At 38.4% G+C, this 23210-nt stretch overlaps 1 protein-coding gene across 1 annotated transcript; it reads left to right on the top strand.

Moving 5' to 3' along the window:
- The first annotated feature begins 4160 nt into the window (after positions 1–4160).
- FAM216B (family with sequence similarity 216 member B) lies at positions 4161–13172 on the top strand. The gene is made up of 4 exons (XM_037060154.1): positions 4161–4255; positions 6026–6135; positions 9916–10036; positions 12845–13172. The coding sequence occupies exons 2-4, from the start codon at positions 6040–6042 to the stop codon at positions 13027–13029; spliced, it is 402 nt and encodes a 133-aa protein (XP_036916049.1). The 5' UTR covers positions 4161–4255; positions 6026–6039; the 3' UTR covers positions 13030–13172.
- The last annotated feature ends 10038 nt before the right edge of the window (positions 13173–23210 follow it).

Genomic DNA, 23210 nt, shown 5'->3' with positions numbered 1-23210 from the left:
CAGGAACCAGAGCAGGTTCAGGGAGAGCTCCTCAGGAAGGGGTGGTGGGGCCTCGGTCAGGTCAGGAGATGCTGCACAGGCCAGCCCTGGCTCCACAGCTGCAGCTGGAGTGGCTGCTGCAGGTGGTATGACCGCTGCAGGCAGACACCCCTCCTGGTCTGCCCCTGCATGGAGCTCCTGGGGATGTCTGACAGGTTTGAAGCAGGACCTGGCTCTGCCTCCTGGGCTGGTGCTGAAGTTCCCAGAGGAGAAAAGATCACCCAGGTGCCTGCATTTCCATGTGCCCCCACCCCCAAATACAGAACATAGCCAGAGCCCAGGACCCACCACAGGACCCACCACGACTACCCAAGGGTAGTCCAGGACACAGGCGGTCTGAGCCCAGCCTTTTCTCCTGGCCAGCCTCTGTGGGTGCTCCCCGTGGGTCTAATACTGACCCCTCCCAATAAGCTTGCATGAGCCTCCACACCCATACTATCCCCTCCTCCCCAACCTTCTCACCTTGGGCTCTGCCTTCTGGGCTCCAGGTCATCTGACCTTTGTGTTCAACATGGGCACTGTGGTCCAGGCTGCAGTCCAAAATGGTGGAAATGGTGAGCTGGCTGTGGAGCCCAGCATCTTCCAGGATGGTGTCCTTCACAGGCTCTCCACCTGCCCTGCTTCCCCAGATCCCCAGGTGGCCACAGTCACCTTGGTCCTACTCTGGCCTTCAGTGATGTGGCACACCTGTCCCTCACTGGTGGACACAGGGTGGGGGTCCTTGTCAACCAGCTGTTGTTCCACCATGACCTGGGTGCCACTCTGCAATGACAGTGTTCGATTCTGGCCCAGTGACCTTAAGGCCTGCCCAGCCCTAGTCTCTTAAGTCCTGCTGCTTCCACCCACTGGACCTTCTGCTACCACATCTGGCCCAGACCTGCATCTGCACCAACCTCCACCCAGGAGAAATGAGATTCACCTCAAGGGCCTGGGATAAACCACGGGCAGAGGTCGCCACCCACAATCCACGTCCACTCAGCTTGTCTTGACCTGGGGTGTGAACATGACCTGTCCACCAGGCTTCTGACCTGGCCTCCTTCAGTCAGTTCCTGCTGGTACACACCCTCCCCTACATTAGTCCCCTTCCACATACACATGCGTGTGCATACACATGAGGCATAAGGCTTCTCAGGTGGAATAGGAGAGGTGGCCTGGCCTGAACAAAACAGCCCTGGGCCATCCTGTGTTACCTCTGGGTCCTGCTGAGAAAATGCCCACAGGTGTCTGGGATGATTTTGGACCCAGTGGCAGCCACAGTGGAATATTATCATCACTGCCTCTTTGGGGGCCATGGCCTTGGGATATGAGCAGACAATATGAAAACATCCTGTCCAGTGTCAAAGTCTCCAACCAGATGAGCTGGGTAGGAGCAGGTTTATAATGTGGCTGCTTGGTTACCAGGGTTCCAAGTTCTGTTGGGCTCTATGGTCAGGAAGTGAGGTCACTGCTCAGTTTAGCTCAGTATATTAAGGTCACTGCCTGGGTCCCCTACCCAAAGCTTTTCCTCAGACAAGAGAATTGACTTCACTTCTTTTTTTTCTTTTGGACAGTATATTTTTATTGTAATTTTTTCTATTACCATTTATTCTCCCAAACTACCTACCCTCAGTTACCACACTGTTGCCCACATCTGAGTTCTTTCTCCTTTTTGCCCAATCCCTCCCCTAACATAGGTCTTCAACATTTTTTTGCACCAGGAAATGGATTTGTGGAAGACGATATTCCAGGGTCCCGATGGAGGATGTGGGGAGAAACAGGAGGTGGAGCTCAACTTCCGTTGCTGGTTGCTGCATGCTGCCTGCCCTCACCTTGCTGTGTGGCCCAGATCTTAACAGGCCACAGACTGGTAGCAGCCCGTGGCCTGCAGGTTGGGGACCCCTGCTCTATAGCAGCAAGCTTCCACCAGTGTGCATATATAAATACTTTTAATATATGCAATACCTGACTATTTAGTCAGGGGCACTCATGTCTTTTTTTTTAGATTGTCAAATTAAAAAATGACAACTCCTAACACAGTAATATCTGTCTGGTGGGAGTGAATCAAAATTATACCTATTTTTTGTCAGATTGGCAAAACATGTTTTTTTGGTGTGCCACAGAATTTTAGTAATTGGATATGTATGGTTTAGTAATTGGTGTGCCATGAGGTGAAAAGTTTAAAAATTACTGGTCTATGGTAATTAGATGATGGATATTTTTATTCTTTTTTACATTTTTTGCAGTTGTAAATTCTTTTGAAAAGTACAGCTGCTCTTTGTGAAAACAATTTCTTTTATCCAAAACTGATGATTGTTTTATCATTTTTGTATCCTAAAATATTGATCAAAAGTACATATCTCACCCTTTGAATAACATCTATAGAGCTACTTAATTATCTTTTATTTTGTCCTTATAAAAATCCAAACTTTAATGGCATAGGCAAACATTAACTGTATATTTAGTTTCTAAACTTTCTGCCTGATTTCATAGGTATCTCTCAGATTTTTGTTGATGTAATTCTCACATGTTCCATTACCTCTCAGCTTTGTATTTAACCTTCTTTTTACCACAACAGTGGGAAGACTGCAAAATACATTTTATGACGTCCCTCCCCAGCTGGTATCCAATGGGAGGTAGGAAATGGAAACCCATAGGAGAAGCTGTTTTCATGGTTTCTGTTCGCATCTGTGGTAGCAACAACAGCATCAAGCACAGCAGCAGCAGGGCAGCGACATAGGTGGTCACAGTGGTGATGCCAGCAGTTCTGGAAAGAACACAGAAGCAAGGGTGGCTGGTGACTCATGGGCCCCGAGTTCCTGCTCAAGCAGCACTGCCCCAGCAGAAGCAGCTCAGAGGTAAAGCGTTCGTGGACCCTGGGTGAAATCATTTTCCCTTTTGTTTTCCAGATCCAGGCATGATCATATTTGAGTGTAATTGCCAATCTTTGGATCAGCTAACCTTTCTTGTTTTGCTTTTCTAGCCCATTCCAATACTTTTGTAAGAGATTCCTTATATCATACTCCCTCTCTGTGGGGAACACCTAGACCTATTTCCATTTTTCTGATTGGTAAGGGTTGGATGCATGCTGTTATGAATCAGCATCTGTGCATAACAGTCAGCATATGTGGTATGCTCCAGAATGCATTTCATCACATCCTGCAAAAACATTCAAGGAAGACTCAATTGACAATGTCAACTCCACATTCGACTTTTCTTTGTCTCTCAGGAGCGACTCACCAAACTCTTAGATCCAGCGAGAATTTTTGTGGTATTCACTAGCACTTACACACTCGTGTTTGTGCTGTTTATTGCCCAGAATATTTGCATTTAAATAATTGAAAAAATGCAAACTGTTTGTGTCTGTTGAGTCCTTTCTTTCTTCTTTAAGCTATTCATAACCCTTATCTTCCTGTGTTTTCCTTCCTCTAAGCCTTCCAAGAAGCTTTAATTTGTGGTGTTCTTTTGACATTTTTTTCCTATTTTTTCTAAAAACTTTTCATCTTTGCAGATAAAGTTGGCATTCAGAAAGAGATTTCTCAAGAAAGAAAGGAAGTCTCTAGTAATAATGCTAGCCCAGAGAAAGGGATAAGATCACTCTCATGAACCAGGTTAAAGTGTGAGATGTATGCTAATGACATCAGTGCAGCAAGAACCTTGTGTCATAGGTTTATTATCATCATATATAACCTCTGCCCAAGATTAAATATGGAAAATATCATACTCCTCTAAAACTAAGAGAGAATATTATCTTGAACTATGTAACAATCCTATAGGTTACCACAGTCAAATTGATGCTGCACCTCTATATTCAGCTTCCTTCATTATTCTGAGCAATGGGGATGGGGTCTACTGACTCCAGACCTGGGAACTAGTCATGTAATGGCCTGTTGTTCCAAAGGATTACTTGACCTTTAACATTCACCCTCTCTGTTTTCATGTGCTTTCCTCTGCTATGTCTGCAGATAACACAGATATGATAAATTTAGAAGTTGACACTTGAGTAGACACAATCTGGGGGGAAAAAAGATTAAACTGTGCAGTTGAATGTAGTCCAGAAGCAGGAGAAGGCATGAGGCCAAATTCTCCGAGCTCTTTGTTTAATCACATGATGTTGCTTGGATATCAGCTCATCAACAGATTGGATTTTCACCCCACCACTGCAAGAAGAAAGAGACCTTGCAAAAAATTCTTGGAATATGAATGGGTGCTTTTAAAAAAGAAGAGACTGCAATACAGGGTAAGTTTCTTTTAAGCACACATGTCTTTTTGTTTCAGATATGTTATTTTGTAAATTTTTCTTCTTGAATTATCTACCCAAGCATTTTAATCAAACTGTATCAGGTGCAGACCACTTGAATGGGTAAGATGGATGTTCTCAGCACACATAAATTGTTGCCACAAGAAATATCATCAGTCATTTGTTATGCTGTTTTAGGAAAGAAGAAATCTTTCCAGCTTTGAAGAATATTTATGCCCCGCTCTGCAGATCTGGAAAATGGGAGAAGGGATATTGAGATGATTTGAATACAGGATAGAGTTTAGCTTCTATCACAGGGAATATTAAAAGAGTATGTCTTGGTTGGTGTGGTTCCTGGAGTGCATGTTGAAGGAAAACAGTATTAAATATTTATAGTTTATTTTATAAGTTCATATCATGGGAACAGGATATATGGAGATGCTGACCGATGTTTGCCTAACACATTTCTCTTTTGGAACATCTGAGATTGAGCTCTGTGAACTCAGAACCAGAGTTTTCTCACATGTTAAAATGTTTCTTACATGTGTTTTTGTTGTGTACTTGTACACATATATGTGCATGAACATACAACAGAGGAGAGGAGCATAAAGAGTGTTCTATGTTTCATAATCTCAGTTAATCAAACAACCTGATAAGATAGGCATTGTTACCAAGAGCAAAGTTGTGAACGGAGGGGAATCTCATTCTGTGTCTCACAACCTTATTCCAATATGTCTATTCTTAGATTCTTAATTTTTTAATTATTATATACATCTCAGATTCTAAACCCTAAATTACATGGAGAGAAGATTTACTCATAAGTAGGTATCACTTCATTTTGTATCTTTGTCAGGAAAGTGGCAAAAATGTGGCTAGATTTAATAGTTGCTTTTTTAGTATAGAGCTATAAAATTGCAAATCTATATGTGCAAGAAATGGAAATGAAGTAAAAGTATACTACAGTGTCACTAAAAGTCATATTTTAAAGGATATTTAATAAGCTGGAAAAAGTACACAACTCATGGACTATGATTGCTCTTCTCTAAAATCACATACCAGGTACACAAAAAATTAATAAAAATAAATCAATCAAGCCCTGGCTGGTGTAGCTCAGTGATTGAGCACAGGCCTGCGAACCAGAGGATCATAATTCAATTCCCAGTCAGGGCACATTCTTGGGTTGCAGGCCAATTCCCAGCAGGGGACACACGATACATTGTGTGCCCCCCCCACCCCCCGGCAGAGGCAACCATGCATTGATATTTCTCTCCCTCTCTCCTTCCCTTCCCCTCTAAAGATAAATAAATAAAATTTTTAAAAAAATTAAAGAAATTAATCAAATGCTAACAATAGTAATGGAAAGTTAGGTTATGGTTGATGTGTTATTTTATTTAATTTTTAATTTTTTTTGAATTTTTCATGACACGGATTAATTTTAGAATCAGAGAAGATACTAAATGTTGTTTAAAATTATCAAGTAGAAGCTGTTGTGACATTGTATGGCTTTATGACCCAAACACAGTATGCAGCAGAGAGCTATGGGGCTCTGAATTATCCCTCCCAATAAAAAAGGATAAGAACAGGGGAAAGCACAGAACTAAGCAGTGTGGTGAGGTTCACTTACTTGGAAACATGTGAGAAAATTTCTTATCCCTCAAAACAAATAACATTTATTTATTTGTTTATTTACTTGCTTACTTAATTAGGTACATTCCTAAAATTTGTTGAGCAAAATTCAATTTTATGCTATTTTTTTGTTGTTGCTTGAAGATACAGGATAAAGAATGGGAGAAAAACAGAAAAGACAACGAAGGCTTCAGACTAGTACACAGATTCCTTGCATTCGAGTCCCTCCATCTGCTGACACATCGTTACTGAAGGTACAGCATATTATTCACAGATGAAGAAGCCTGTCTGTGTCTCCTTCGAGGCTTGAGGAATTTTCATGTCTTTGTTCACCCAGCAATAGCAAGAACAATGGGCCCAGTGTAGGCCCCACCCTGCATGTTGTCATTGTGTGTGGGAGAGTGAATGAGTGTGGATTATCTACTCCTACGCCCACACCAGTGGTGGGAAACTCACTGACTGACCACACCCTGGTTCCCTGATACAAAGCTGTTAGCTCCTTTCAGTCAAAATTAGTTCAAGTCATTCACATAAATGTTCTGTAAAAATTTCAGTTCCCTGTCATTACCCTTGAGGAGGAATGAGCAACTAAATAAGAGTATTAGAAATGTTACTGTTACTTCTTATTTTGGATGTTGACAGTTCTACTAAGGAAAAGAAGTAGACTTTTTGTTCTTATTCAACAAAACCATAACTTTGACAGTTTTATCGAATATAATGGAAACTCCCATTGCATTTTAGAGCTCTGCTTTTGAAATTGGCTTGGAATTTTCACATTATATTTTTCTCAGTCATTTGAAAAGGCTCAATTAGGAATTCATTTTCTCCACATATATTATCTTTTAAAAGATGTAATTCAGTAACTGTAAAGTTGAAATGATGTCTCAAATTTTGAAGCACTAGGCTTTGCTGCTTTCACTCTGTATGTATTTTTTAAATTTAAGATCCCTAGACTTCAAAAACAACTGGTTCACATATTTCATCTCCAAACAAAATTTCTAACAGATAAAAGTCATTTTTATAAATAATTACTTTAAGTTTAGATTTATTACATAGTTATCAAGTAGTTTTAAAATTCTGTCATTATTTTGAATTTTCTGGCCTGAGATAAACTTATTTTATCTTTATTTTTATAGAACATTGATGCCACTATCTCAGTTTCCTCATCTGCATACAATAAATACTTAAGAAATATTAGGTATAGGCCCTGGCTGGTGTGGCTCAGTGGATTGAACACAGGCCTTCGAACAAAAGTTTTTTGGGTTCTATTCCCAGTCAGGGCACATGCCTAGGTTGTGGGCCAAGTCCCCAGTAGGGGGTACATGAGAGGCAATCACACATTGGTGTTTCTCTCTCTCTCTGCCACCCTTACCTTCTGTTCAAAAATAAATAAATAAATACAATCTTGGGGGGGAAAGTTCATAGAAAAAATGTTTAAAAACTATTAGGTATACAATAGTAGTTTAACTCCAGAACCCCTTTCTTAACCTTATTTTTATTGTTGGCCCTATTACATTGTTCCCATTTCCCACCCTCCTCTGCCCACCTCCATCCAGTTCCCACTCTCCCCTCCACTCTAGCCATCACCACCCTGTGTCTGTGTCTATGAGTCATGCATATATGCTTTTTGGCTAATCTTTTTGTTATTGGATGAGGTCTGGGCCAGAGTGGGTCTGCCTTGGACCCACTAGTGAAGTGTGAAGTATGGGTTCTTGACCTTGTGTAGGGAAGATTTCACAAGATGACTCCAGTTGATTTTGAGAGTATGTTTATTAAATCTGGGGATAGCGAAATAAGGAAGAACATAAGATAGATGAAGAAACAAGAGGGAGACTAGGTGGGTCTTTGGCTCTCTGAGAAATAGCAGTCACAGTAAACGAAGTGAGCTCCCTGGGAAGTTAGAGAAAAAGAGGTCCTTAGAGGTAGATTCAGGGAGTAAGCCAGGGTGAGCTGCCATGGCCTATGTCCTCTTCTCTGGTTGCGTGTTTCCTGGGATCCCTTAAAGTTTGGGAGATGCAGGCCTGTAGGGGAGGAAGTGGGGTAAGGGAAAGGTCCTGGGTCCTCCAGGGAGGGAAAGTGTGAAGTGGATTGTTTGTCTTGAGGCTTTTTATCTTTCTTTGGAAGCAGCAGGAATTTTAGGGGAGATCTCAGGGGAGGCTCTTAGAATATTCATTAGCTTTCCAGATGTGTCCTTCAACTTGTTCATCAAAACGTGTGTATAGAGGGGTCAGTGTTATTTTTCTGGTTAGTTTTATTTAAAAAAACATTACTAGCGAACCTTGAGGAGGGATGGGGACCAAGGCTGTTCTGCCCTGGCACAGTCTGGAGTGTGTAAACCATTTGCTCCTAATTGTCCTTAGGGAAGACAAAGCCTTGTGATTCATTAGCTGGCTTGTAAATTGCTCAAATTGTTAGGCCTTGTTTAATTATTTTGTCTCAGTTTCTCTTATTACATTTATCCAGAATTTACTTAGCTTTTTGCTGTCCTGCCTTGCCTTCACTTTTTTTCATCTAGTCCCCACCTCCCTTCTCCCCTCTGACAGGGGTCAGTCTGTTCCTGCATCTATGACTCTGTTTCTATTTTGTCAGTTTACTTTTTTCATTAGATTCCACACACAAGTGAGATTGCATGGTATTTGTTTGTCCCTAACTGGGAGCCTAGGTCCTTTCTGTTTTTCCCTAGCATAGATGACAGCCTTCCAAATTATCTCCACACCAATGGTCCATTTTCCTGTGAGCTCCTTCTCCATGCAAAATCTTTCTAAAATGCAAATCTTCTCAGCTTAAATGTGTAACATTTTGGGCTGGATAATTCTTTATTGTAAGAACTGGATGCTGTCTCGCGCACTGTAGGGTGTTCAGCAGCATCACTGGCCTCTGTCCACAAAATACCAGTAGCATTCTTCCTCCCTCTCACCCTTTGTAACAATTAAAGATTTCTCCAAGACATTGCCAAATGTCTCTTGAAGGTCAAAATCTCACTGTTGAGAAGCACTGCCTTAAATAAAGACCATCAACGGATTCTTATAAAAAAGGGCAATCTTTAAATTCTTAACCTGGCATGAAAAGCTTTCCATGAACTTCCCCTGCTTAATGTTTCAGCCTTTTCCATCTCAGACTCCACGTTCTGATTAAAGTTTAAAAAAAAAGTCTGCTTCCCAATATATCTAGATATGTTGTGCTTATAAAAGAAATTGTACTACTTTCTACCTTCTTTGTCTTCTGTTTTTGTGGTTCTCCAGTTGTAGCATGCATGTACCAGAATCACCTGGAGGACTCGTTAAAGCTCAGAGTGCTGGACCCCACCCAGAGTTTTTGATTCTGTGGGTCTAGGGTGGAGCCTGAGAATTTGCATTTCAAACATGTACCAGGTGATGCTGGTGCCGTTTAGAACCAAGATTCTAATCTCTCAAGGACTTCCTATTCACCCTTAAGTCTACTGTGTTGATCATCTCATTTAAGGAGTTTCCTTGACTGTGCAGGTGGAATTTATTTTCCTTCTGTTGAACCTCTATCACATTATGAGTCTGTTCATCTACCTATCCCCCCTGCTTACTGACAACTTTCAGTAGAAAGTTCTCTCTTACCCACGTAGAGGCCTGGCATACTTCCAGACCTCGGTAGATTCTCACAACCTGCCTTTCTCAACAAGGACTATAATAGATCAACAAAAACTAAAAATCCTTAGATCTCTTTCTGCCCAAAACTTTGACCTACTTTGCTAGAATCTTTTACTTAGACATTTCACCTTTATACAGGCCAATGAGATTGTTTAAGTAACCTAAGGAAGACAACTACCCAATTGTTGTTTTCCAATTGATAAATATATATATATAGTGTATATATTATATATGTGATATATAGTGTATATATTATATATGTGATATATAGTGTATCTATTATAGAGAGAAAGCAAGAAAAAGAAAAGAGGGAGAGAAGCATCTTACTTCAGGGGAAATCAGCTTTGCATACATTACACTCTTAATTCGGTAAATGCCACCGATTCATCAATATCACCTGCTGTGTTCCGACAGGACCTAACCAGGGGGCAGCAGCGCTACTTTTACAGCATCATGAGGATTTACAACTCCAGGCCCCAGTGGGAGGCCCTGCAGACCCGATATATTCACAGCCTTCAGCACCAGCAGCTGCTTGGTGAGTTTAACTATCTGACCGGGACCAAGCACCTCACCTCCTGACTTGTGCACTGCAGCCAGAAGTCAAGCCTTCTGAAAAAATTCGAGTAGAATGACCTCTGCCAACACACCGTTTTAGCAATGTGGTTGGCAGGCCAACTTTAAAAATAATTATTCCTGACAATAGAAAGGAAGGTTTTATGGGTAAATTAAGAGGTTTAAAGAAACTGGAGGGTGAATTATTGTAAAATAGCAACAACTCTCAGATTTACAGTACCTTGATGTAATAGAAACAGCCATGGCCTCAAGCAGATGGTCTAAGCTAAAAACCACAGCTCAGCCCCTTGCTGATTGCATAAACTCAGAGACATGGTTTCCTCACAAAAGGAATACTTGTATTGCTGAGCATTTACCGTGTTCCAGACATAGTGTTTGGAGCTCTATGCTTGCTTTCTCATTTCTCCCCATGTTACAGTTGTGGGAAATGTAGGTCAGGCAGATTTATAACCCGATCAAGCTCACACAGATAGTAAATGTCAGTTAGGACCACCACCTGCAAATATCGTGCACTTTCTTTCCTGTGCCCCAATGTCTCTCTTCTCCTATGAACTTCATGGGATTTTATGAAGTGCCACGTCCAATGCTAACCAGGTGGCTGACACAGTCACAGCTTGGGGACAAAGGCTTCACAGAAGTGTTTTCTAACCATGTCGGTTGACACAGTCACGACTTGAAGATGACAGCTTCACAGAAGCATTTTCCAGCAGGATGGACGTGGCATTAGTGGATATATGGTGTTGCTTTTATTCTTACTGTTTCTTAGTATTCTAACCTTTGCACTTCTGATAATTTGGAATCTCCTAGAATTAATGACCACTCTCAGAGAAAAAACAACAGTTGGCTCAAGTCCTAAGCAATATCACCCTGGCTGAATTAAGGCATCATACTTTACGTATTTGTTCCTGTGAAAGCCACCCAAGAAAGAACAGTTCAGGGAAAAATATGTATTCCCACAGAACTGCCTCATAGAATAGCAAAAACCCCTTTAGAAAATAGTCCCTGTTTGTCAAAGAGTTGTTAGAGTAATAGCCCCCCCCTTTACCTTGAATAGGAATATATATCAATTAGAATTAGACAGGCATAAAAACAGAAGAAGCTGGTTAGCTATTACAAACTAAGCACATAGAAACAACTACCAAGGAGTTAGAGTCCTCAGTATACAAAAACACATTTTAGACAGCAAGATAGATAGCTAAGTTAGATATTACAAAGGCTTATAATGAATTTCCTAACCTCTGCTCAGTCTAAGCGTACCTGTTGCCCATGACAATTTCTGAGAACTTTAATAAACAATAAGACATTCAAACTGTATACATAGAACTATTTCAAATTGTCTGATTAATGGTTTTCCTGGTCAAAGTAATTTTTGTTTAACATAATTGAAACTATGGGAACTTTCGTACTTTTCCTGGTTACCTTTGTATTGATTTTTCTGCTTAACTGATCATGCTATACACCTGTAAATGTTAATCTATGCCAAAAATGAAAATACAAAAAATCAGCTTATACTTGCAATAAACGGAACAGTGCTTCACCTGCCTTCGAGCTGTGTAGTTGCCTGTTACCCAGCGCCGACGCCTACTCTCACCTGAGGGACCCTTAGATAAGCTGCGGCTGGACCACGGCAATGAAGCATAAATGAAATAATGGTTCTGAAAGAACTTTATAGATCATAAGTAACAACCTACAGAAAGATATAGTTGTTGTTAAATCTCTTTTCTTTCAAAAAATGTTTTCAGTCTTCAGCTCCTCTCCATTACACGCTTCTCCTAACTCCCATAGAACTTTATTTATTATTGTTTTTTTCTAAACTACTCACTTCGAACTAGCACATCTACTTATACTATTGTTCCTGTATTTGCACAAAAGGAAAACATGTCTTCTGTAAGTGTTTAATAATAAAAACAATAACAGTAGTTATCTCTTATTAGGTCTTCCTAGATTTCAGCAATTAATCTAAGTATTTTGCTTGTATTGTCTTATTAAAACTCAAACATGTCTATATGGTAGATGCCTTTATAACCCACTTTTTACAGAAGAGAAAATTGAGACATGATAAATTAAATAACTTTACTAGGGTCATGTAACTTAGTAAATAGCAGAGCAAGGATTTAGCTGTTCCCGATGATTGAAATGTTGCAGAAACATCACCTGGTAGCTTTGTTTGCAGAATAAAATTGCTTAGAAGCCAATGAACCTAGAAGCAGAATATTCAATGTTTAGTACACACAAAATCCAACTGTGTATGTTATTAAAATGTAGATTTCCAGGCCTTTTTGAATTTTTGATTCAAAGACATCTGGAGTAGAACCAGAAATCTGCATTTTAAAAAAGCATCATGAAAAGCGGTCTTAGCCAGATGATTGTGCAGGTAATCTGCAGGCTGTACTTTAACAACACAGAGAGACTGAATGTAACTGCTTCTGGTCTGAAGAAAGTTTTGATACTGATAAACAATTCAGATGAAGATTCTTCATGGCTTAAGCCCCTCTCCAAATGATCTGTCATGATAATCAATGGCTATGTATTTATTAATTTACTGAATGATTAATGCAAAAAAATAAATATACTTCCTATCTTCAAAAATTATGTGCTAAACAATTGTCTCAATTGTGCTAAAACAATTGAGCTAAACAATTGTGCTAAACAATTTCTTCTATCCTGTAGAGTAGAAGAAATTTTGTGAATCTCAATATTTCCAGTGTTTTTTGCTTATTTGTTTTGTAAAACTATTGATCTTAACATCTCTCTTATTTCTTTCCCCTAGGTTATATTACTCAGCAGGAGGCCTTGGCTTGTACAGCTGTACTTAGAGATTCAACCAAGAGAGCCTCAGCCAAGGAAGCCCTGCAAAGAACCATCCCCTGGAGGGCTTCAGCCATGACAAGGACATGGCTGCCAGCACTCCCAGTGTCTGTGGTTCGACCCAGAGCCAAAAGTGCAAGGCTCTGATCCCACAGGAGCCAAGACTTGGCACAAGGTCTAAAACAGGCAGTGTGCCCATGGACTCCTAGCATCTAGTGAGTACTGAGTATACATTTGTAAATGAGCATAAATAAATCTTATAATACAAACCCACAAGTAGAAATCATCTTTCTCTCATGCACATAAATTTTACCAACAAAAACACATTGAGAAGTCCTTTTATTTGACATATCTATAGAGTAAAATGCCTTTTGAAGCATTCAAAGTAAAAGTTTTCTTTGAATTAAAACCTCCTAGAGGAGTCCCAAAAACAGAGAAAAGGGAGAAATTATCAGAGGTTGCCAGGTTCTCTCTCACCGGGTGACCATCCCCGAAAAGCTACCTATTGCATGTATTGAAAATACCCTAAACAACACAGAGTTAACACTGAACATGCAGGGTTCCTGGAGCCATATCTTCTCAGCCACACCTGGACTGTAAATTTCCATTTTTCCCTTCCTCTCTTATTTTCCATCAAGCAATAGCAGTCAAGTTGGCCCCAAATCTGGTTTTCATCTGACTCAACAGTTCTTTTGTATAATCTTGAAACTTGGAATTATCAACCCACAATAGCTAAGTTCATTCTACATTCTGTAATTAACCTTCACATGGGTAAGAGAATTCATGCAAATACCCCATGCCCCTGGTAAATGAAGGTACACTCTCAGCAGAACAAGAAATAGCCCCTGAAAACTAGTTATAAATGTAATCTTTCCGTGGCCTTGATGGTTTTAAGTAAAGACTATGCAAACAAGTAATAAATGAGATAAAAGCTGATTCTTTGAAGATAAACCAAACTCATCAAGAAAAACATGAGAGAAGACCTAAATAAATAAAATCAAAAGTAAAAGAGAAGTTAACAACTGACACCACAGAAATACAAAGGTTTGAAAGAAAATATTATGAAAAGCTAGCTACATGCCAAAAAAACTGTACAATATGGGTGAAATGGATAAATTTCTAAATTGTACAATCTTCCAAAACTGAATTTAAAAAATCATAAAAATCTTATTAGACTGATTACAACTAATTAAATTGAAGCACTAATAATAATAACATTAAAAAACTACCAACAAACAAAAGTCCTGAATCAGATAGCTTCTCAGGTTAATTTTTACCAAACATCCAAAAAAGAACTAACATATATCCTTCTCAAACTATTTCAGAAAAATTCAAGAGGAGAGAAGACTCCCAAGTTCATTTTATGAGGCCAGTATTATCCTAATTCAAAACCAGATAAAGACACTACAAGGAAAGAAAATTATAGTCCAGTATCGCTGATGAAGATAGATGCTAAAATCTTCAACAAAATATTAGCAAACTGGACCCAGCAATACATTAAAAAAGACTATACACCATGATCAAGCAGGTTCTATTCAAGACATGCAAGGTTGGTACAATATCTGCAAATCAATAAATGTTAAGTACCACCTTTAAAAAGAAAAAAAATCACATGATGTTAAAGGTGAACAAAAAGCATTTGATAAGATTCAACCCCTATCTCAGCAAAGTGAAATAGAGGGAGCATACCTCAACATAGTAAAGGCCATATATGACAAATCCACAGACAACACCATCCTCAAAACACAGAAACCATAAGCATTTTTTATTCAACATAGTACTGGAAACCAAGCAAGAAAAAGTAAAAAGCATCCAAATTGGGAAGGAAGAAGCAAAATTGCCATTATTTACAGGTGATATGATACTGTATATATAAAATCCTAAAGATTCCAGCAAAAAACTACTAGAACTGATAAATGAATTCAATAAACTAGCAGGATACCAACTAGATATCTGAAATTAGTTGCATTTTTATACACAAATAATACACTATAAGAAAAACTAAGAAAACAATCCCATTTACAATTGCATCATAAAACAATACCTTGGAATAAATTTGACCAAGAATGTTAAAGAGCTATATTCAGAAAACTATAAGATGTTGAAGAAATAAATTGAAAAGAGATACTAATAAGTGAAAGCATATATTGTGCTCATGGATAGGAAAAACTAACATCATTAAAATGTCCATACTACCCTACCCAAAGCAATCTATAGATGCAGTACGCTTCCTAAATATTCCAAATATTCATATAAAATCCCAAAAGACTCTGAATAGCTACAGCAATCTTGAGAGAGGAAGACAAAGTTAGAGGAATCATACAACCTAGTATCAGAGACCACTACAATGCCATAGTCTCCAAACACCATGGTACTGGCATAAAAACAGACATATAGATTAATTGAATAGAACAGAGAATCCAGAAATAAACCCATGCCTTTGTGGTCAATTAATATTTGACAAGAAGGCAAGAACATACAATGGATAAAGACAGTCTATTCAATAAATGATGTAGGGAAAATTAAACAGATACATGCAAAAAGATTAAACTAGACTACCTTCTTACACCATAAACAAGAATAAAGTGAAAATGGATTAAAGACTTAAATGTGTGACCTGAAACCATAAAAATCTTAGATGAAAATGTATGCAGTAAAATCTCAGACATTTCTCATAACAATATATTTTTGCATATATCTCCTTGTGCAAGGGAAACAAAAGAAACATAAAGAAACAGGACTATATCAAACTGAAAAGTTTTCATACAGCAAAGGAAACCATCAACAAATGGAAGGACAACCCACTAAATGGAAGAACATATTCACCAATGATATATCTGATAAGAGGTGAATATTCAAAATTTATTTTAAAATATTATAGAATTCAATATCAAAAAAACAAATAATCCAATTAAAAGATGGGCAAAGAGTTCTCCAAAGAGGACATACAGATGGTCATTAGACATATGAAAAGATGCTCAATGTCACTAATCGTCAGAGAAATGAAAATCAAAGCCACAATAAGATATCACCTCACAACTATGAGAATGGCTATCCTCACTAAATCAACAAACAACAAGTATTTTGAGAGGATGTGTATAAAGGGAACTCTACTGGTAGGAACACAGGTTGGTCCAGTCACTGTGGAAGACAGTGTGAAATTTCCTCAAAAAATTAAAAATGGAACTTTCTTATGACACAGTGCTTATGCCAAAGAAACCCAAAACTCCAATTCTGAAGAATACATTACACCCCTATGTTCATTGCAGTGTTGTTTACAATAACCATGATTTGGAAGCAGCCCAAATGCCCATCAACAGATGAGTGAATAAAAAGCAGTAATGCATTTACACAATGAAATACTAGTTGGCAATGGAAAAGAAGGAAATCTTACCTTTCATGAGAGCATGGATGGACCTGGAGATTGTTATGATAAGTGAAATAAGCCAGTCAGAGAAAGACAACTACCATATGATTTTATGTACATGTGGAATCTAATGAACAAAGTAAACAAACAAAATAGACTCACAGATACAGAGAACAGACTGACAGCTGTCAGAGAGAGGGGGGTTGGGTACCTGGGTGAAAAATGTGAAGAGATTAATCAAAAAACAAACAAACTCGTAGACAACAGTATGGTGATTACCAGAGGGAGAGAGGAGTGGTGAGAGGTAGAATAGGGTGAAGGGGGCATAAATGTTGATGGAAGGAGAATTGACTTAGGCTGTAAACATACAATACAATATACAGATGATGTATTTTAGAATGTACACTTGAAACCAGTATAATTTTATTAACCAATATCACCCCAATAAATTTAATAAATTTTACAAAAATAATGAAATTTTAGAACTAAAACATGAGAGGCCAAATAATTATATTAAAATTATAGTATTATATTATAATTAATAGTTATTTTCAACACTAGTGATTTTCTGTGTATTAAAAATTAGTCATCAGTGTTCACATAAAGTCATCATAAAAATGCCTTTTCTTCATCTTCTTTCTAAATGTTCAGCCCCCATTTTCATTCAAATCAGCCAATGACTTTGTCGTGCCCATGAAAGGAGTTGGCTTAGATGGAATATAAACTCACTTAAAAAGGGATATGCTAATGTTGATCTGAAAGGAAGATGCTACAATATTAGCAGAAAAAATAAAAAGGCAAAAAACAAAAAGCCTCACTGGTGTTTATTATCATTGTCTCTGCAACCATTAATGTAGAAGATACAGAAGTTATCATAACATTCTGAAAACTCCCAATACTGATTCTGAGATTCTATGTGATTTCTCTTTGGGAGGAACAAGAGGCATGATTGGCCCACTTCAAGTCCAAGAGGAAGACTTGGGAAAGCCAATGCTGAACTCTCACTAAGTCATAGAGAAGCTTCTTGACCTCTGCTTATGCTGGCCCTTAGGTGCTCTAAGTAGCTTACAATTATAAGTCAAGAATCACTAGATAGAGTTAAAAATGTATATCAGAAGGCACTGGAGTGAGCCATAGGGCAGTCCTCCTGAGGGACAGAGGTGTGTGGTGTACCTAAACTGGTCAATACTATTCTTTCCATTGTTTCCATGGTGGGGCTTTTATCACTTTAAGTTTCTTGCATGCACTTTTATTTTAGACTTTTTTTCTGATGCCCACAGATATTTGTTGTATAAGCCCTAGTTAGTGATGCAGAATATCAAGGATGCCTCTTATAATTCTGAGTTGCATCCCTGCATCCCAAATATTAGGAGAGCCGACTTTCTGATAGAGGATTTAAAAGCTAATTGGCAAGCAAATGTTATAGGCCCAATGTGTATAGAAGGACAAATGTTATAATGTCTATAGAAGGACAAATAGATCTAAGTTTGTACAAAATAAGATCCTACTTGTTGACTCTCCCTTCAGAAAAGATAATGCCCTTCCTCTTAAGCCCCAGCCCAAAGTTTATGAAGAATGTGATCCACTATGGTGCCAGAAAAAAGATGCTTATATGGGAAAACACTGAGAAAGATGATCAAAGGGAAATCATAGACAACCTGTAACTTTTAGGAAGGTCTACTTTGACTTATTGGGACTATATAGATTGTTTTCACAATGTCAATAGACATCATCAGAAAGTTCTTGAGATCAGTGACCATTTCACCTGAAATTGCTGGAACATAGAACAGTGTGCGGTCTTTAGTCGGTAATCAGTAACACTTGCTGAATAATAAAGAATTGTACGAAAACTGCAATTCTTCAAAGACTGGCCTCTCAGATCGTGATATTTTTCCAGGATCCCAGGAAGTTACAACTACTGATGAGGAGAACCAGTAATTTATCAAGAACAGGTGTCAGGAGTAGTCCATCTCAGGTGCAGCTAATAGGGGTACATTGTCTGTAAAGAATTTTGAAACAGCAATGAAGCTGAGTGAAAGTTGGTGTGCTTTCTGTCATCACCATGAGTCAGCAGTAATTCTAAACAGGATCTGTGATAAAATATTCCTTTCCCAAAATTCTTTCACTGGTCTAATTTCTAAACAAATGCTGAGGGTACTGTTGAGTTTTAATAGTCTATGCCAGGGGTGTCAAACTCATTTTCACTGGGGCCAACATCAGCCTTGCAGCTGCCTTTGGAGGTCTGAATGTAATTTCAGCTCCTGAAGAGTTAGCGTGTAGTTACATTTATACAGGTCTAAAATTATTTTGGCCCTTTGAAGGCAACCGCAAGGCTAATGTGGCCCCCTGTGAAAATGAGTTTGACACCCCTGGTCTATATGTAAGCTTCAAAGCAGTAAAAGTAGCACATTTTTATTACTTTCCTTTTAATAATTATTTTATTCCTCATAGAAAGTAATTCAGAGAACTCTCAACCCGCACAGTATCAGCTCACATATCTCCAGCTACTGCGGTACTACATATTCCTTCATTTAAACAGTAGGTTTAAAAGATTTGAAAGATTTAAAATGAACAGTGGATACCATGATTATAAAAACAAGTAATAGAATTTGAATTACTGCAATTCTTTATTCTATGTGGCCACTTTTTTTTCTTTTTAAAACAATTTTATTGAGGTACAATTTATATGCAACAAATGCATTTAAAGTTTAACAAGTCTTGACAAATGCATATAGTCACATCACCACCACCACAATCATGCTATACAATGTTAACACTGTTCAAAAATGTTTGGGTCCTTTTGTAGACAATCTCCTTTTCCCAACTCTGGACCAAGGAAATCACTGATCTGCTTTCTATCGCTATAGTTTTGCCTTTTCTAGGATTTTACACAATTGAAACCACAGTATATAGTGTTTTGTGTGTGGCTTCTCTCCTCTAACATGATGCTACAATGGTTCATCGTGTTGCATAGCCAGGGTGGGGCAAAGTAGGCTTATGGTTGTTCATATAGAAAATAATATAATAATAAATAATTATACAAGAATAAATTCTGTGTTTTGTATACTCACAACTGTAAACCTACCTTTGCCTCACCCTGTATTAGCAGTTTGTTTCCACTGCCAAGTAGCATTTCATTGTATGAATACACCACAATTTGCTTATCCACTCACTAGCTGATGAACACTGGGATTCTCTAACTTTGGACTATTACTGATAGAGCTGCTATAAATATTTTAATGTAAGCATTTGTCTGAACTTTTTGTTTCTCTTCAATAGATACCTAGGAGTACAATTACTGGCTGATATGGTTTCACTTTATAAGATACTGTCTTAGTGTTTTTCACACCCCTTTTCATTCCCACTAGCAATGTATGAGTTCTAGCTATTCCACATCCTTTCAATATCAGATTTTTCTTTTTTCTTTTCTTTTCTCTTCTTTTCCATTCTTTTCTTCTTTTGTAAATTCTAGTGACTGTGGCTGCTGGGCAGAAGAAAACTTTAATGGGTAAAAAATATTGCCGCTATTAATTATAGTGGCCTTCTTACTTGGAACTACGGCAAATTCCAAGTAAGGAGATCATAGTAGATATGGGGGTGGCTATGGCAATAATCTTGGATGTTTAATAGAAGAGTTTTCAGAGCTTAGCAATCAACCCTGATAAGAAAAAATCCTAGCTTATTTTTAGGGGAGGGAGGATTTTGAAGAGGTGAAGAAAAAAAGAAGGAACCTCTGCGTGAAAAACCACACCTGGACAAAGCCTTCTGTATAACCTCAGTAACTTCTTACTTTTCCCTATTTACATTTTTCTTTAGGTTCAGCAACCAACAGGTCACCATCTCCCCCTAAATCTTTATGTACTGTATTAGTTACCTATTGCTGCATAAAAGTTACTCCAAAACTTAGTGACTTAAAACAATGTTTATTGTCACACAGTTTCTGTGGTCAGGAATCTGAGCAAGGGTTTCTGACTCAGCATTTCTCACAGACTGCATCAAGGTGTCAGCTTGATTATGATGGTTTCATCTGGAGATTCAATAAGAGAAGAATCCATTTCCAAGCTCACTCTTGCACTTGTTGGCAGAATTGGGGACTGTTGGACTCACTGTTCAGTTCTTCAGTGGCCATTTTCTAGAGGCCACCTTCAGTTCCTCACAGAGGCCTCACAATAAGGCACCTCACAAATGAAGGCTTGTTTCATCAAAGTCAGAAGCAAAAGAGAGAGAGAACAAGAAAGGTGAAAATTCACAGTTTTTATAAACTAATCTTGGAAATGACATCCATCACCTTTGCTTAGTTCTACTCATTAGAAATAGGTCCATCCCCCACACAAAAGTAGTGAGTTTCCAAAGGGAATACATAGCAAAAGGTAGCCATCTTTGGGAGCCATTTCATAAGCTGTCTACCAAAGCCAGGACTAGGGCAAGGTGAGCCAGGTGTCTAGGGTGCAAAATGGAAGGAAACACTCATTATTACACAACCCTGAGAGTGAATCCCATATAGGCCCTCCCTAGATACCTCATTCCTATACTTCACTTTGACCCTGCTTTGTGTCATATGGACTCAGGCCCCTATGCTGACTTCTGATCACACAGTCAGGGATTCCTGCCCAGATGCCCCATCTGAGCCTGTCTTTGCAGACACTGGTCCCACCCACAGTACACTCTTTCTTCTTGCCATAACTCTTTCTCTTGAAATTTAGTTGTTTTATGTTCCAATCTTCCAATAGCTATTAGGGGAAAGTGATTTCAGATAAGCTGAAGACATCTAATAATTTATATATAATTCTTATTTAATCTATACATGTAGTTCAGTATTTATCAAAATAAAGTCCATATATCAGACTCATTGAGGGTGCTTAAGGAAAACACAAATTCTTGGCTCCCCTCCCAGACCCAGTGCATCAGAATCTTAGAACTAGCACTCCAGTGACACTTCCACTTACTAAAGTGTGACACACTTCACATTTAAGGAATTATTTCAGTAGTTATGATACTTTAACCCTGATAAAATAAATTTCTGTTTGGCAACCTTGGCAAGAATTTAGGGGCAAAGACTGCCAGATGAGAGAGGCTTTTGGGGTAGAAGAACTGTCTCCTTAATAATGTTTAATAACCTATGCAAACACACATTATTATTCTTACTCAAAGCTAGGTCAAACCAAAGGTTTGTTATAATGGTACTTGAAGCTACTAAAATTATTTATTTTTTCTAGACTTAATATTACTAAATATGCATTATAATTTCACCAAAATGAATCCTGACTTGGTTTTTCCTCTTATTTCCTATTTTGTGATGAAAGTGATCATAACCTGTCCAAGAGTTTCTGCATTTTTTTTTCAATTAAAATAAGTTGCTAACTGTATCAGTGCTTGTAGAGGAAACCATTATATTGGTCTCATTGACTCTGCTTTCCTCCTAAATCACAGCCCATTGCCTAAAATATAATCAATCCCTATGTTGGAAATCAATCTCTTTCTACCTCCAGAGAACTTTCCCATATTTTTCTCCACATTAGGGCTATCATACAAATGCCAGTTACACAGTGGTTCAGTCAGATCAGCAGTAGAAGCTATTCCCACAGCTATTGGAAATCATAGCTCAGCTGTAGGGTCAGAGGCAATTATCCAATTGTAATTGAGCCAACACTTAGATGGCGCATGGTGTGAGTTCCCAAGCATCCTCCTGGCTCATGATGTGTGGCAGACATTCCTGAGAGGAAATCAGTATCTGTTTATAAACAGAGAGTTCTAGAAAAAGAAATTTCCTACTCTAAAAATAATGTAATGAGCCTAGAAGGATGATCAAAATCACAAATTATCTTTGAAAGTCAGTGATATTTCTGAAGCCCAACTTATATAACAAAAAAACCACATTATTATAAGTACATTACTTATTTTTTTAAATATATTTTACTGATTAGGATATTACAGTTGTCCCATTTTTCCTCCCATTTATTCCCCTCTTCCTCCCTCCCACCATCATTCCCCTACCTTAGTTCATGTCCATGGGTCATACCTGTAAGTTCTTTGGCTTCTCCAATGACCATACTATTCTTAACCTCCCCAAGTCTATTTTGTACCTACCATTTAAGCTTCTTATTCCCTCTACCTTTTCCCTCATTCTCCCCTTACCCCTCCCCATTGACAACCTTCCATGTGATATATTTAAATGCAATAAGCTATTGCAGTATGTGTTGTATTGTATATTTATGTAAATGAGAAAAGACCAGGAGTTGAAGTCCCATAAATTAGGAGGTTTGTTGAAACATGTCCAAGCTTAGGTGGAGAGAAAGAATCTGGGGAGGAGAGGGAAGCTGCTCACGAGTCAGACAGTGTGCGAAAGGCAGGTGTAAATGTGTTTATTTCCTAATGGAAACATTGGAGAGCTGAGAAAGCTGAAAAGTATATTAAATGCATTGCAACCAGGATGATGAACATGTCAGTCAAAAAATGCATACAGCCAGAGAAGGAGTTAAGATAAAAAGAATAAGAGTATAATCTATGTAAGTTAAGTGACCTTTGGTTTGGGGGAAAGAAAGTCAGGTGTACACTGACTTACTATCTTGACTTAGTGTGTACATTAAGATAATGCACACTAAGTAATTCCCTTTTTCTGACCGTTCAGGGTACACCCACTACAGCAGAGCACAAGACCACAGACCCCCTATCTTGTTCCCTGACCTCCTCCTCTATGAGCTGTAAATGTTGTTAACTATTCTGTACCCATCTATGTAAAAGAAGTATATGTCTCTTCATTTTAGTCTTTACCCAATTCTAGAGATTATTTTGTGCTATTTTCTCTTGCCTCCCTCATCTACTGCCAATGAAATTCATGTAATCTCTCCCCTTTACGTGTCTTCCTTTTATTTTGTTGTATAAAATTACCTGCAAAAATTCCATTCTCCATAAAATTTTCTCAATCTGTTGAGATTTTGTTTTCTAGAAATCGTTGTTGATT

This window comes from Sturnira hondurensis, unplaced genomic scaffold, assembly GCF_014824575.4.
Source record: "Sturnira hondurensis isolate 20B ecotype Veracruz unplaced genomic scaffold, ASM1482457v3 Scaffold0001074, whole genome shotgun sequence".
NCBI lineage: Eukaryota > Metazoa > Chordata > Mammalia > Chiroptera > Phyllostomidae > Sturnira > Sturnira hondurensis.
The sequence above is the reverse complement of the archived record's forward strand: the minus strand, read 5'-3'. Positions and strand labels throughout refer to the sequence as shown.